This window comes from Elaeis guineensis, chromosome 4 (genome assembly GCF_000442705.2).
Source record: "Elaeis guineensis isolate ETL-2024a chromosome 4, EG11, whole genome shotgun sequence".
In the NCBI taxonomy this organism is placed as follows: domain Eukaryota; kingdom Viridiplantae; phylum Streptophyta; class Magnoliopsida; order Arecales; family Arecaceae; genus Elaeis; species Elaeis guineensis.
Window position 1 is genome coordinate 20863205 of NC_025996.2, and position 17384 is coordinate 20880588.

Sequence of the window (17384 nt, forward strand, 5' to 3'; positions counted from 1 at the left end):
GTTGGTGCTAGAGCGATTTGCAAAATAAGTTTTCAAACTGGAGGTTGTGTCTCTGGCGAGGACCTTCCGACGTTCAAGTCAGAAAAATAAAAAACAAGGAAGCAGCAATGAGTTCTCTGAGAGGAGTTTGATTAAACTTATCTGGATTCTCAGAACTCTGATTATTTTATATAGAAAGATATCGGACAGCTGGATTGTTAGCTGTGAGATCGCACGATCTCGAGATTGCTGGAGCATTAGATATGCCAAATTAGGCGAGATAATTCAGCCCTCGATCACTCCCATGAAGTGAGGAGATCGTTGCTGGTAGCATACTGAGTAGAAAATTTGAATACCTCTATTAAATAACCTCGAAGTCCGTGCTTGATTTTTGAATCTTGTTGAATGAGCTGTGTCACCTCATGGCAGATGAGGGTCCTACCTATTAATTGTATAGATTATCAATCAGGAGAAATTTTAGCCTTCATGTGCTCTCCACGTGGAGATATTTATTACTTTTAGCCTCAGCTTATATCAGTATAGATGCTTAGGATATCTCGTATCAGCATAGAGGAGCTCATATCAGAATTAGCTCAGCTCATATGAAGATAGCTCTTCACAGCATGCCTCTTCACAGCATAGTCATAGTTCATAGAGCTGTAAATCTAAAGCATCCATGATACCACCATAACAACGATCATCGGCCTTCTCCTCTAATCTCTCTCAGGTGCTTTGCTTTGGAAAAGGTCTTTCTTTTTAATTTTTCTTCTGCATTTAGGAGCCTCAATCGGGTGGGAGGCTTGGAGCGGCCAATGGGGAAGTTTAGATCCGTTCCCGCATCGGTTTGGAGAATTGGAATAGGGAAGTTTAAACGATGGCCAGGGTTCTTCTGTTTTTCTTGCGTGCAAAAATAGCATAAGCCCAACTGCTATTCACATGTTAGTGGTAGGGGCATAGAAGAGCACGAGAATTATCGGCAAGATCGAACTTCACTGCTAATTTGTCAATTCAAGAATAAGATGGACGCTAGAGTCTTTTAATAAAATTAGTTTTGGCATTAGGAAAAGTTTGTCATAAGAGTGCTAGAAAAAAAATTGCCTGTTATATGTTAGAAAATTGAAAATTTTGCAAGAAAAATATAATTATTTTTTAATTAACAGATTTATTTTTTTTAGATTTCATATAAATTGATGAAACTAGAACACAATTGCATGTCATCCTTCACCAACCCCCACGAGTTCTAAATATAATCTGCACAAATTACGAATAGCTGATTTTAGCATATAATTAGTATAACAGAAAACTCTATTGGATTTTATACAAATTTGTCAATATCTTACCTTTATGTTTTACCCATTGTGTGTGTATTCTGACAAATTATCATGTTAGTTGTTTATTCTATATATTTATTAACAATAAATTTTATATTGGATTCTTAAATTCTGCTCTTTCTATGTAAAGCTCATTCAAAATTTGTATATAGATGTTGGGATAATTCAATCTGCTTTCCTGATTCACAGTCGGCCAACTGACTATCTATTGGTTTGGACGATGGACCATCAAAGCTACACTGCAGGATGAGTTCTGGCTCATTACAATATATTATCTGATTTTCAATCGGTCTAATAGGCACAGATCACCGACTATAAATCAGTAAGCCGATCAACAATCAGTAATTTTCAACCAACTTTCCTGACAAATATCATTCAACTATAGCGACTCAACCCACTTCATAATCGATGACCAGTCGGTATATCAGAGTCACCGACTGATGGTCATTCGGATTTCTATAATCACCGATATACAGTCGATGCATTCAGACTACTGACATAAAATCAGCATATCAGAAACTGTTAGCACAAAAAGCACATAACGATCACATACCACGATCATCAGAGGGCTTTAACCGCTCATCCCACGATTATATAATGCTGGAATAAGCGGGATCCACATATCTAACTGTTACAAATGGCTACTAGCGGATTATTTATAAAAAAAAGGTAAATGAATAGCGTTGGTAAGATATTTTTGAGCTGATACTCTGCCACTTCTCATTTTCTACTTTCTGTTCGATCACTCTCTACTAATTTAAGCATCGGAGGATCTCCATCGGACACAACTCCGATCAATGTAGACTTTATTTTGTAGGTGCTCTTCATAGGTGATGAATGCAACAGAAGATTGGCCGCAACAATAGATATTAAAATTTTGTACATATAAAAAGTATTAAAAACTTATAGAAGTTCATAGCATACCAAAATAATAAGAAAAAATCCAGCTTGCAAAGATTAGGATCACCCTTGTACAATAGCTCGCCGATACACAAGATGGCCTAGCATAAGTCCTGAATAGAATTTTCACAAAATCTTGTAACTAGTTTTGTAGGTTTGTCAACGTATAAACATACTCAGTTATTATACTCATAGTAGTATGAGTTATTTATTTTATATTTATTATGGAGCAATTTTATAAACCAATTATCATATTAGGTTTATTTTTGAATTCTGTTCTTTATAAAACTCTATAAATCTTGTTTAAAAGGTATTTAAAAACTTGTGCAAGTTTTTAACATGCTTACATGATAAGGCAAAAAAAAAAAAAAAAACAAACTTGAATGTTTAAGACTAATATTGTTTGAAAAAAAGATTTAATTGATTTTAAATATGAAAAAAGGTGTATTTTTTTCTCTGGAAAATTTTAATTTGTAGATTACCCTGCAGGCGAGGGTGAACATGGACAATGTGTTGGGTTTAGGTCTGACCGGATTGGTCATTCTGGATTGTTGATGTGCTGTGATATAGAACGAAGCCTATTTTTCCCTTACCGTAAGTAATCAAGCAAAGATCATCGGGCAAGGAGGTGTTTTTGAAGGTGGTTGTCGGCGATGGAATTCTGTCCGACATGCGCGATGTTGCTGCAGATCGAGCCCGCAAACAGTGGGCGGAAGCTGCGGCTCTTCTGTCCTACGTGCCCTTATGTCTGCCCCATCGAGAACAAGGTGAGCAGCCTCTCTCTTTACTCCTCTCACCGATTCTTTCGTTCTTTTATCTCTCTTCCGTCATTCCCTCTTATATAACTTTGCTTGGGCTTGGCCTAGATCGTTAAGAAAGAGCATCTGGTGAAGAAAGAATTGGAGCCCATCTTTAGTGGATCGGATGCCATGAAGTTTGCTCCCAAAACCGGAAGTAAGTGCTTCTGAAATTGGTTTCGTTAATGGATTTTGGAATGATGGCTTCTCTTTTTCTTTCTGCTTTGCTTTTTGTAATCACAGTTTGATCGAGAAAGCATTTCCGGACATAGTTTTTCTTGTCTTAGGGCATGTGCTGATGTACGTTTGCTTCTCCGTCTTCTTGGGTGCTGGTGCTTCTAACATGATGATTTCAATACCAACAAAAACTTTCTTAATCCCCAAACCACAAGAAAAAAAAGAAGGAAAAGAGAAAATTTTTAGTACCTAGGAGTTTTCATATTGTAAAATCTTGGTACTTGAGATACCAAATTCCAATGTCAAATTTTTTAGCCCTTAGACAGTGGCTTTTATTCATAATGACATGTCAAGAAGTGGTTCCTCTTTTTCACCTCTTGTTTTGCAAAAATTAAAAGTCCAAGCTAATGGTTTTATAATTATTTTAACGGAGGATAAAGGATGATCACTAATGCTCTATCGTGTACATGTTCTTGACTCTCTTGGGTCATTGTCAAATTATTGACTGTTCTGGTTATTGTAATGGATAATATAATCATTTTTCGTGGTGTTTGTATCTGTAAAGTTTGGTCTAGATTGGAGCCATGGGTCTTGTAATTCTGATTCACTCAAGTTTCTTGTCTTTCCTTTGTTATATATTATATTTTTAGCCTGATGCTCTGTTTGTCATGTAAATCCAATATGTTAAAATTTGTTTTTACCTTTTATGTCTTATGAACCATGACAACAATTGCATTTATCTTATCTATTTTTTACGCTGAATTATGTACCAGGTACCATCATCTTCAAGCAGCATAGCTTCCAAATTTTTTCCACTCTTCTTGTTCTCTATATTCACCTTTAAAAGCTGCACCTCTGCCATTAATGCCAGTTCCCCCTTACCCCCAACCCTCCCCCGCACCCACCCCCCCCACCCCCCCACCTTGTTTTTTTTTCTTCTTTTCTGATGAGACATACAAATCTAGACAAGTTTGACAAATTCAGCCTTTCTTTCGAGTTTTTACATTTAGTAGGCCTAGAAACAAATACTTCTACTTAGATTCTAAAGATGAGGAAATAAGGGCAAACTAACTAAGATGGGCATAGCAAAAGAGAGGATGCTGAGGTAGATGATTGATAAAACGACTTTGGTGTTCAACAAAGGAAACATGGATGAAGGCCTTTAAAAAATGATTTCTAGAAGCTTAAGTTGCCAAAAAATCCAAAAGATTGATAGGAGTTGTTTCGTTCTCAATTAACGGAAAATTATTATACCATACTGATAAGCAAAGTGTTGTTTTTATTCAATGTGCCCTTAGAGACAGTTTTGTCGTCATAGTTTTGATTTGAGCTTTTCCCATTAACCCTAAAGGAGTCACTCAGAAGTGACAGAACTAGCACAGAAAAAAGCACATCTCTTCTGTTCAGGAGAGGATGACACTAGATGGTACAACTGGTTGGACTGGCCTTACCCTTCAAGACCATAGAGACTTGTCTTCATCTTCTTCAAGTCACGAAAACAGACCCCAATCAGCTGCACCAAAACAAGAGAAGGGCAAAGCAAGGCCTAGGGTCCATCTCTTTTCTAATCTATTTTCTGCTTACGGTGATATTTCTGCACCGATATGGGCAAGAGCTTTTTTTTTTTGTGCGAGAGATGTTATTTATGCAAGCAAATTTAAGTTGAAATAGTAAGGATAATTGATTATGCTATGGACTGACAAAACCCTTTTTACTGGATGAAAGAACAACAATCTACTTTTGAGTAAAGATTGCCAAAGAAACAATGCTACCATACAGTCTAAAAGTAGGTAGTCCATTCAAAAATATGATATGTTAACTTTTGCTTTTCCAAGCTGATGCTTTCAGTTTTTCCTCAATAGAGTTCAAATAAGTAATGGTGCAAGCATATGAGAAGGATTCTAGTTGTACTTTGATGATGTGTGTTAGCAATTGGATTTTTTTTCCCCTTTAAGGTTTCATATGTTTGTTTCGTTGCATGTCTTCCAAGATATTTACATGCATCTTCTGCAAAAATCTTGATCTTGAAAGGTTTGTATGCAAGGCTCACCAGGGATTTATTTTAAGAAAGTGGTTATTTGCATCAAAACTGTACTTGTTTTCATTCAATTTCATAATGTTTTAGAAGAAACTGGACCAGAGTCTTTGACAGAATTGCAAGATCAGATAGATTTGTGTAAAAGAGAATCTTAATTTTAAGCAGCCTGACTGTAACTTGGTGTATATTGTTACTTGATATCTGTAAAGCCATGAATCCACCACTTCTTTACATATCCATGGGCGACCAATGTTTGCATTGGAGGTTACACTTAAGATGCTGAATTTTTTTTGCCCCCTCAAGTTTTGAATAGTTAGATTTCAGACATATACAGTTTTTTTTTTTGACTTGGAAACATGTTTTATTTTCTTGACCATTGCCATTTTTGGCCAACATTGCTCCAAAAGATTTAACTTGGTCCAAGCATGCTTGGATAACAAGTTTCATTTTCTGCAAACATAAACAAGCACTTAGTCCTTATGTAATTGCATCTTTACATATTGTGAATAAAAATGTTTTTTTGTTTATGCTTGTGGCCGTAAGAGTCACAACAAAGATAAACCTTAGTTACAGCTTCATTTTCCAAAGTGAGATGACATATTTGCAATACATTTGGCTGTTTTGCCTTCTCTGACTCCATATAGATGGTCTCTAGTGTTGTTTGGCTTTAGCAAAGTTCCTAGAAATTTTCTTTTGTATTATAAATCAAGTGTTAAATCCCTTATTGGGGCATAGTGTTAGACTTTGGCAACATCCAATACATAGTAAGAGCAAATCAGATGTTGGATCATTAAAGCACTTAACTGCCTCTGGATCTGCTGCTGTTGTTGGTGCTGTATCCACTAATGATGATTCTACTGCTCCTACTTCATTGAAGTGCCTATTACCGCTGGCAGCTCTTACAGCTTCTTCTATTGAACTCCCCATCCCACCCCCCTCCCAACCCCCACTTCCTCGGGGACATGATCCTAGTTGAATACAAGTTTCAAGTTTAGGAGCCATGGCTTAATGAAGAGAATTCCAAAACTATTTGTACCTCGCCTGGATCAAGGTTCGCTGATGCTGATGGAACTTATAATTAAACATCATTTTCCCATTAATCTTTTAGAGACTACTTATATATGCTAGAACCTTCATCGAATTAACCGTAAAGCTTATAAGCGATTCAGAAACTGTCAATGAAAAGACTAACAATCTCAAATATCATTCACATGATGCTTCTTATATAGGCATAGTGCTGGTCCAAGTCATGAGAGATTTAATTACATTGTTTCGCCAGAAATTGCATAATGCTGGAACAAAATACTTGGTATATCATAGCAATTGTACGAGCACTTTGTATTAGCCTTTATTTGAGTAGCATTTTTCTTACTAGGTGTGTTTGCTCTTAGTTGCACCTTTATTTTTTTAACTGAATTATGAATTATGGGAAGCAAATAGAGAAGCCTTTCATCATCACACCTTCAGCCAATTTCATTTATAAATGACTCAAGCACTTTGATTAGTTGGACTCATAATTGTCTGACGCACTCCCTGAATTGCATGGCATCACCAACATGTCCTGAGGACCTTGCCGTCAGCTATTTTTAATATTGGAAACTGTCAATTCATTATTTAACTTGTCACGCCCCAAACCTGGGACATAACACGGCCATGCTATCGAGGGATAGACCCACGATAACACGAAACCAAAATTCATCTTCTTAAATATAATAACAGGTGTATCACAAATAAATGTAATAATAAAGTTCAATTCAAATATTTAATTAAACCAAAACTGGTTCAGAGCATCTAAATCCAAAGATAAAATAATCTAAGTCTTAAAATTCATAATGACTACAATCCATAAACATAAACTGAATTCCTAGAGCAAAATTTCTAAACTTGCTTTGCTGATCCCCAAGCCTGGATTTCCTTTCCTTCGGTCCTAGCCTTATTTCTCTGTACATGAAAAAGAAAACAAAAAGAATATGAGCTACACTAGCTCAGTAAGTATACTTCCGCTTCCTTACCGGATCAAGCATAAGTTTTCTATGATAATGCATCATTTAGCAAATAACAATTATTGCAAAAATAAATATTTCATAGAGCATATAATAAAACAAGTTATAAGCTCATCATGCATGCATAAATCATGTATATTTCACAATTATGAATCGTAAATCATTTTCATCATGTATTCATGTCATGTTTTAAAACATTGCTCACAGACATTCGTGCTAAGGTCACTATTAAACCCGTGACAGGGTCATGTTTCTTAATCGACAGAGTTCTTAATTTATGTGCCAACTTTATACCCGCTGGCAGGGCCATGTTTCGTGTGGATGCTAGCTCCGGATGTCGACCTTCCCGAAGGGATTCATTCATAGCTATCTGAGAGCCTTTGAAATCATTTTATCTTTTTCTTAAAACATACATATACATAAATAGAAAAACAATGAAATTCATGCTTCATAATCATGCTATTTTTATAAGACATATTCATGAAATCAATGCTCATAATAAAGCATGCTTTTTCATATCACATATGCCGATCCTTATTTTATGAAAAATTATGATTTTATCAATAGCAATTCTTTACATAAAAGCATGATCATTTAAAAATAAATAAGGAGCATAAAATCCACTTACCTCGATCGTCCTGGACCTTTTAATCTTCCTTAAAAGAATCGGACAGTCCTATTTAAAATATTAAATCATCAATAAATTTTATTTCATATATTTAATAAAATTACATAATATAAAGAAATGACCGATTTGATGATCAATCCAATAAATCTCTCCCTTCGGCTCTAAACCGATTTAAGGTCATAGGTCCCTAGGAGTGGAGAAGATAGCCTAATAAGGGATTCATAGGATTTCTTGGAGAGAGAATTTTTTTTAGAGAGAGAAAGTAGAGAGAGAAAGTAGAGAGAGAACGAATTCAATTCTAGAGAGAGAAAGACTTTAGAGAGGGATGAGAGAAACTTTCTTTTTTTTTTGTGTATTTTTTTTATTTTTATTATTTTATAAATATATATTTTTCTTTTCTTTTCTTTTTCTTCTTTTCTTTTCTTTATTATTATTATTATTATTGTTATTATTATTATTATATGATTATATATTTTTCTTTTCTTTTCTTTTTCTTCTTCTTTTTTTTTCCTTTTCTTTTTCTTTTTCTTTTCTTTTTCTTTTTCTTTTTTCTTTTCTTTTCTTTTTCTTTTTCCCCCCGTGGCCTTCTTTGGCCGGAACAGGAGACCTAGAGGTCCCCGTTCCCTATGTCGGCCGTTCACGGCCACACCTTGCCCGGCGGTGGCCGGCGGCAAGGGCGGCCTTCCCCCGAGTTCGGAGGGCCCGTACCGGCGGTCGGTGGTGACCGTCGGTGTCGGAAAATCGGAGAAAAGAAGAGGCCGGACAGGGGGTTCTCTTTTCCAACAAAATCCGGCGACACCCGTTGCCGGCAATCGTGCCCACAGGCACGGGAAAGAAGGGAGAGAAGAGAGGGAGAGGAAGGAGACCTTACCACAACCTCCGGTGATCCCCACCGGCGTGAAATCGCGGCGAGCACAGGTCGAGGAGTCGCGGCTTCAAACGGAAAAATCGGAGAAAAACTCCGACGATCGTAGGTGACTGATGGATCTATCCTTAGAGGAAAGGAGGGGGGTTCTTATAGAGCTCGTCCTAGGGTCTTTTAATGGCCCTAGGACTTCGATTCTTGATCGGAATCGGGGAAGAGGAAGACTCCGATCGGGAGTCTTCCTCCCTGCTCTGTTTTTTTTTTTGGTTTACTGGGCTTAGTGGGCCGGGTTATCACATAACTAAACTTCAATTTCAGAGCAACTGCGGTGAGAAATCTTATGTCAGGCTTTTATCACCTTTTAGTTGTCTATTAAGCTTTGGCCTCTCTACAGGAAAGTTCATCATTACTTAGTTTCTAGGATGTTGTAATTGCCAAAAGTGCTGGAAACATGGACATGATACAACATGAAGCTAACACCTTGGCATCTTAGAAATGGAGTGTCTTGCTTACATCACCCAGAAGTATCAGCAATTGGCGCAACTTTTATAGTGGAGTTCAATGGACATTTTGGTTTAACTAATGATACTGAAAAGTTTTAACCATTCGAAGTGTTGAATACTTCTAATGAGATGTCCTGCCCAGTTCTTATATAGCTATTTCTTTTAATAAGTACCATTGGCTAATCAACTTAATTAGCAGCATTGTATATTAAATTATATCTTCGTAGTGTATTATATGCGTGTAACCATGTTGAGTTATCTGGATGTTGAAATTGTCAGACACTGAGACACTTGTGATCACCAAGCCAATGTATTTAGGTAGCACTGCTTGTTATTTCTCACAAAAAAATGGTAACACTGCTTGTTTTTATTCCACCTTTCTTCTTAACCATTAACCACTCACAAGCATTTCTCCATCTGTTTCTCTCAATGATGTAGTTCTCACACGACACTTTCCACCTAATTGAGTGATCAGGATTTTCCAGTGAAAGTTCAGTATAGAGTATGCAGGCTCTCTTTTTGAGAGTGCAGACTATCAGTTTGAGAACAAAACTCCACCGTAACCATATTTTTCTTGAGGAGCCAAACTTATCAAGCAAGATTTGTCTGCAAGACTATATTATTCTCCAGTCAATTTTGTAACTGGGAATTATTTATTCCACCGTTTTGTTGTGTGAACCACCTAGTGACACAACCAGTAATTCAGCTTTCTGTGGCACTCAAAGCCTTACTTTCAGATCTCTCCTTGTGGACACATAAAACCTTGAGTGAAAATAAATTCAGGACTGCTGAACTTTTGGATCCAATGTGTCCTTTTTGTCAAGATTAAAGGATGTGTTTTGACAGTTGGTGGGGCATGGTGACTTTAAGGTCAAGAACATGAAGAATGCTAGAGCATTCACAAAATTTCTGTAATTTCTAACTCTTTATAGTTCCTAATCTTTTCTACATTTGCTGAAGCTAGCCATCTTTTTCCTACGTTCAAGACAGCACCATCTCCTTCTTCTTTGAAAGGGAGCCAGGACAGCTTGTCAAATAAATTAAAGCACTTTGAACCAAGCTGATTCAGATTGCACCTTTCGCTTGTTTAGAATCTGTTTTTTCTGAGGAAACCTGTTTAGCATTTATCGATGGTTAGGAAGGGTTTTGTGAGTTGTTTCTACAAACTTGAATATGCTTGCTGACAAATGCCCTGCTTTTTATGGTGCAGCAACATGTCCAAGATGTCATCATGGAGAAGCATACTTCAGGCAGATGCAAATCCGATCTGCTGATGAGCCCATGACAACATTTTACATGTGCTGCAATGAGAGATGCCAATATGAATGGAGAGATGACTGATCTCTCATCACCTGCATCTGCTCTTCCATTCTTTGCAATGTAAATAATTGTCTCTGCGAAACGTGATACTTGATTTTAGTGTTTTGGTATGCAATACCATCACTTGACAAAGCAAAGATGATTCTGAGATTTTAAATGTCTTTCTTCCTTAATTTGCATATCCTACTAAGTCACAGACTTCTTTCTTCCTTCTTGGAGATGTCCTTTTTGTTTCGTCTTGTTCCGTTTATTGATTATACATGTATCATCTGATCTTGACTGGAAGGAAGAGATAATTTACCATTTACAAGGTAGATTTGGAAAGTGCCTGTTGCTCCTCTTTATGCATGTAGTTTTGTGTTTGCCCTAGCAAGTGTGAGTACTGTAACTTCAGCTTGTTAATGACCATCTCAGCAGCAAAGTGTTTAATGAGCTTATATGAGTTGCTTCCAGTTTAAGAACTCCTGCATGACAAAGGGGGAAATGATATGCCATCCCTGGTGCTTCCAAATGGAAAGTTTAAAAACTCCCTCGTGCTGCTGCTTTTCTCATTGGATAATGATCCTCAGCCCCGTATACAGAACGTACAATCATTTGTTAATATTCTGAATTCTGCACAACTGTTGGATGAGGATCCAATTGGAAATGGGATGGTTGTAGCAACAATTACGATCCACCTGAGGAACTCAACCCTTGAGAAATGATCAAAATATCCTTCGAGTCGTAGAAGGAGGATCTCCATGGATCATTCGGTCACCCTCCACGCTAGTATGGGTACTGAATGTTTTATTGTTAGGAAAAGAAGAGGAAAATGTCTTATGATTTTTTTTTTTGAGGGGGGTTTCCTTGTGCTAATTTCTTAAAACATGGGAACGATGCAACCTGATCATTTGGTCGTTGAACTGTGCTAGTGCTACCATTCTTTTGACTGCGGGGAATTTATTGGAGGATATCTTCTCAATAAATATTAAAAGTCGTGAATCTCTCAATAAAAATTTCCTCAAAAAGATGCCTTCTTACAAAAAGTTATAAGATTATTTATCACCAATTAAACATGTTGGTAAAATAGGCGCATTTGGAATTTCCCTTTGTCGGTGCCTTTCAAAAAGTCGAAGCAATGACCGGAGAGGAAGGACATGCTAACGTGGAGGCATTTTCAACTTTTTCCTTTCTGAAGGTTAATCGTAGCACTATAACCATGCAGCGGTTTTATATGCGCAAAACGTTACTACAACATTCTTAATCGCTTCCAATTACGCATTGTCATGTCAACTTAGAACCATGTCACATATCAACTAAAGAATACATATATGAGTCATATAGCACAAAAGTCAAATTATAAGAGATTTTTTAAAAGGCCACAAGCACCGTCCAAATAGGATCTGTGCAAGTAACTTGCAAATCAAAAATGTCCCTGAAAAGATGAGGCAGAGACACTTCATAGCTCCTAATTAAAATGAAATTTAAGCAAAATGAAATGATTAAATGGGAAAGTGACATAACAGCAGTCTAGGTGCTCTCTTAGGATGTCTGGATGATCACCAGCCACTTTATCATCTTGTTCAATAAAGAATGCCTGGAAGAGTCCAATTTTTAATCAGGAGTCACACTTGCAGTGTGAACAGGAGTTCCCAAATAATTTTTTTATCAAAAAAAAAAAAAAAAAAAAAAAGGAGAGAATAGGAACTAGTGAACTTGCCCAATTGTGAAGCATCTCTATCAGTTTAATCATATATATATATATATATATATATATATATATATATAGGGTTTGAAAACTGATGATGCATCGGAGCACCAACCATTCCATAGAGAAGAACACTTTGGTCTCACCTCTTCACTATCTTTCCTAGCTTCATCATTTAATCAAGTATTGATCTTGATTATCAAACACCACTTGCTCTAAAGGAATGATTTTCATTCCCCAAGAAAATAAAATGAATTTTCACACCATATCTACGATTTATGTGCTGAAAGCCAATCAATAAAAAGAAAAAAAATACATACAAGGACGCAATGTTTCACTTGAGTTGGCATCAAGTTTACCATCAAACCAACCACGAAAACTGCAAACTTAAGTTTCATATCATATCATGAAAACATATTTATCGACAAACTCAGCATCGAATGTACAATGAAAGCATCAATGGTGACTCAAGTAAAATGCTCAACATCTAAATGAGCAAAAAGAAACAAAAAAAGCTATTGAGATAAGGATGAGAATGACACAATCAATCATCTCTCTTCCCCATCAGCCACCTCTTTCTAGCATTCTCTAGAGCTTCCATCTCTCTTCCTCATCAGCCACCTCTTTCTAGCATTTTCCAGAGCTTCCTCTCGCATCCTTGACAGTTCATGAAACCAACGTTGGTATTGGGCTTCAATAATTTCCAGCTCCATCTTCAACTCTTCTTGCTCTCTTTCAATCAGGAATAATGATGAAGAACCATTTAGCAAATTATGATTGTCAGAAAGTTCTCCCAAATTCAGAAAAGGCAACTCCAATTTTCTAACACAACCATTTGACGAAAGCATCTCCTGAATGTTACAATTTTTTTCTTTAAACCCACCATCATCCAAAATTGTTGAGTCAACATCAGTATGCCCACTTAAGCTTTTATAGCTTTCAGCAAAGAGTACTGACGTAGCCAACCCCTGAGAAACTTTATCTCCTCCATTGAAATTAGAATCATAATCAATGTCTGACATTTTCTCCTCCATCTTCTTATCTGATATGCCATCATCAACCTGCTCAAGATCCCTTACTGAGCTTCCCATATTCAACTGAGAGAGAATAGCTTGTTCATACCCATTCTCAACCAAAGCAATTGAATGTGGTGGATTTGAATAATACTCAGATGAAAGTTGACTTGATTCCTTGTACATGCTCAAAGTTCCACTTGAAGAGTAATCAGAAGGTTTCCAGCCAGGTACAAGTTTCATGATCAAAAAATCAATAAAATCAGCTATAAAGATAACATCATAATCAGATAAATCCAGTTGCTCCACCATTTCACCAACTACTGAGAGTGCCGTATCAGAATCCAAATAAAAGAGAAAATGGATGTTTCTTACATGACCTGTAAAAATAAAATAAAAGAATAATAGATAAACATAAAACCCAAGTCACTATTGTTTAGTCATAATCATTATAATTTACTCACCACATGAATCAGCAATACGCAAGATCAGCGAGATGGAGCTGTCATCATTTTTTTCTCCTTTCAGCATGAATTCATTATTCCCATTAATTCTTTGGAACTCTAATACAGGTGCATGCGGAGTCGTGTTGTTATTCTCTGTACTAGAGCTCCTTGGAACTGACTTGTTATCACAGTCTATTTCCATTGCCAATTGTTTTGAATGTGAAATCATTATTTTTGGTACAACATTTGATGAATCAACATGATCGAGAATAAGCTCCTTCAAATTATTATGTTGAAGAAATGGGTCTTTCAAGAGCTCTTTTGCAGGCAATCTCTCGGAAACAGGAACCAAACATTTTTCAATAAATTGTCTTACTTGAGGATCCGTTATTTTAGCAAGAGCTGCAGGCTTTATCCCCTGCAAAGAGAACAGAAAAGATATTTCAAAGAAAAGCTAAAAAATTAACACAAATGCCATTGCCAATTACATAAAATTACATAAACCGTTAAAAAATTAATAAACTTACAGAGGTTACTTTCTTATAAATTTGAGCTGGATTGCTGCATTCACTATAAGGATATTCAAGAGTAACCATTTCCAACATGCACATTCCAAAAGAATAAATATCAACCAATTCATTATATTCCTCTTCATAAAGCTCTGGAGCCATAAATTCAGGTGTACCTACATGCATTATCACATAATATTAAATTTTGAAAAACTACGAGTATTTGAACAAATAGAAAAAAATTATCAGACATTTTTATGCAACAAAAGATATAGATGATACAAAAAGTAGCATGCAAAATATAGTAGGCATGAGAGTAAGCAAAAAAAAAAAAAAAATGAAAGTGGCACAATTAATAAATAAACTAGATATATCATGAGAAATTCATGACTTAGTCATGAAATTCTTGTTATAAACAACTAAAATTTTCAAAATAATATAAAAGATTGTGAACAAACATACACAACATCATTACATGCATAATATTGTCTTTAGCAAAAATGGAGAAATAAGAATGAGATTTTACCAATGACACTACGAGCTGTAGGTTGTTGCATGACAATAGCCAATCCAAGATCTCCAATTTTAACTTCTCCATGATTTCCATTAACAAAGATGTTGTCACATTTCAAATCTCTATGAAGAATAGGAGGGTTGTGGCTGTGAAGGAATTCCAGGCCCCGAAGAATCTGCCTTGCCCAGTTTTTTATTGCCTTCATATCCACATTTTTATGCTTTTTACGGTATCTGAAAATTTTAAAAATAAAAGCCGGTTATAGATATAACCTAGCCAACTAAAATGTAACAGTAATACAACAAACAAATACGTACTGCCTTAGGCTTCCGGAGGTGAATAGCTCGGTAATTATGTTGATCGTCTTTTTCTGATCATCCACCCATGAGTTATAAAACTTGATAATATTTTCATGCTTTAGAGACTTCAACAGATGGACTTCAGAATACAACCTTTCGAGGTTGTCTGGAGATTGCAGCACCTCGTCAATTCTGACTTGGTTCCATGCAACTTCTATGCCATCAACCTCGTCGAATGCTTTATAACTAAATGGTGGAGAAAATGTGTTAGAAATGTATGATATCTAGCCATTACTGGCAACAAATTATTTAGAGGAAAGTTTAAGAAAACAAAACAAAGGGCCAAGACAAGGGTTGTCGATAGATACACTGTTTTGAATGCTCCTCTCCCCAGTATCTCCTTGTACTGCAAGTATTGCAGCAACATCAAAAATAAATAAATGTAATATCAGACACATTATTCTATGACTTGAAAACAAATAATCATTTTGCAACAGACCCCAAACGATGAGATGCTAACTTGAACAAAATCATCATGGGAAACGAACATTGAATAGAATAATGACATCAATTCAGCATATATCGAATCATGAAAGCATCAATGGATCAATTGGATCACAAAAATAAGAATTTTACAAACTAAGTGATGCAAACTAAACAATTATTCATTCCAGCAAATCAAACAATACCCAAACAATAGATCCAATTAAATTCCAACGGGAAAAAAAGGGGTGAATGGGCATACACGGATGTATCGCCCGGTAGGATCAACCTCGACACACTCTGCATCCGAATCGCCACCACCGCCACCGCCCAGGTCCCTCAGAGACCCAAATCTATAGGGATCCATTTCCGAAGAACAAACACTAGCAAGAGGTGCGTATAATAGTTTAAAAAAGACAAGAGGAGAGAGAAATAGCAACCAAGTCTCCTAAGGTCGCCGCTTGGCCTGAGCCACAAACCCGATCGCAACCCGACGGCAGCCTTCAGAGAACGACTCGGAAGCGACGGAGAACGAATCGAACGCCGACCGCAGGCGGAACCGGCATCCGACTGTTGGGATCTCCGATGAGCCCAGATCCATATCCCCACCCGCGATTGACCGGCTCCGGCCCTTCATTCTGTCACCAAACCCTCTTCCCAATTCCAAGAAACCACCATCCTCTCTTTCTATTCGGCGAGCACGGAGCCGCGGAGCCAACACTAGGAAGATGAAACAAAGCTAGCCATCATTGATATAAAAGAAAAGAAAGAAAAAGAGGGGAGAGGGAATCAAAGGGAGAAGGGGGAGAAAGAAAAAGAAGAGAGAGATGGATCGGTTTTATTGGAAGGAGGGGAAGAAACCAAAACCCTAACCCTAGAGATGAATCTGATACTAACGGAGGAAGGGGCGGGAGATGAGAGATTGGTGGGAAGCGGAAGAGAAGGAAGGATCTGACAAATGTCCGGTGGCGGAGGGGAAGCTCTTCTTTTTTAGGTAAAGGTTTTTCCCGCAGGCGAGAGGCATTTTATTACAACAAACGTTCCTTTTTTGGCCTCTTGCTATTTTTCCGACCTGGACAGTGAAGGGGAGACGCCAATTTGGAACCTAAACTTTCTGACCATGCGAGAGGAAGCTTCTGTAGGCCCCATGATTGGTACGTTTGGGCGTGGGAAGTCATTGATCCGGCTTATTTGAATTGGTCACAGCAATATCTTAAAATGTCAGCATTGAGGACCGGGTTGTCGGGGACGCATCGTGACAAGAGGTTACCGGTGAACCAGTAAATCCGACCTTTATTTCAAGAAGTATTCCCATTTAGGAATCTCACCATATCATTCTATAGACGCAAATCTTTTAATCAATGCTAAACTTATATATGTCTATTGCCATAAATTGTCACAGCATAATGCATCTAATATTTACTTAAAATTGAGTGTGTGTGTGTATATATATATATATATATATATATATATATGTATATTTGTATATTTACATTTGATTTAGTTTGTTTACTATTTATAGAAGATGCCCGCATATAATGAACGCCAAAAGATTTGTAGGGGTGGCAATCGGGTCAATACGGATTAGGTCAAAAAATCATCAATCCAAATCTGATCTGTTTATTAAACAGGTTAAAAATTCAAATATGAACCCAATTTATTGATTAAACAAATAATCCGACTCTATCTATTTAATCCATTTATTAAACAGATCAAATTAGGTTAAACGGATTAAACATGTTAAACAAGTCAAGTTAAATAGATCAAGAATAGATTAAGTAGATTTTAAACAGATTAAACATGTCTTAAATGGATGAAACATATTAGATTAAATAGGTCAGAAATAAGTTAAATAGATTTTAAATAGGTTAAATAGGTTAAATGAGTTATCT

At 36.6% G+C, this 17384-nt stretch overlaps 2 protein-coding genes across 2 annotated transcripts; one reads left to right on the forward strand and one right to left on the reverse strand.

Moving 5' to 3' along the window:
* The first annotated feature begins 2756 nt into the window (after positions 1–2756).
* LOC114914138 (uncharacterized) lies at positions 2757–10720 on the forward strand. The gene is made up of 3 exons (XM_073255813.1): positions 2757–2977; positions 3077–3164; positions 10432–10720. The coding sequence occupies exons 1-3, from the start codon at positions 2864–2866 to the stop codon at positions 10560–10562; spliced, it is 333 nt and encodes a 110-aa protein (XP_073111914.1). The 5' UTR covers positions 2757–2863; the 3' UTR covers positions 10563–10720.
* A 1883-nt stretch (positions 10721–12603) lies between these two features.
* LOC105043453 (probable serine/threonine-protein kinase WNK4) lies at positions 12604–16440 on the reverse strand. The gene is made up of 7 exons (XM_010920999.4): positions 15755–16440; positions 15378–15415; positions 15028–15255; positions 14723–14943; positions 14215–14372; positions 13706–14105; positions 12604–13621 (listed from the first exon to the last, which is right to left on the reverse strand). Exons 1-7 carry the CDS (start codon positions 15857–15859, stop codon positions 12807–12809), a joined length of 1965 nt encoding a protein of 654 aa, XP_010919301.3. The 5' UTR covers positions 15860–16440; the 3' UTR covers positions 12604–12806.
* Between the last annotated feature and the right edge of the window lie 944 nt (positions 16441–17384).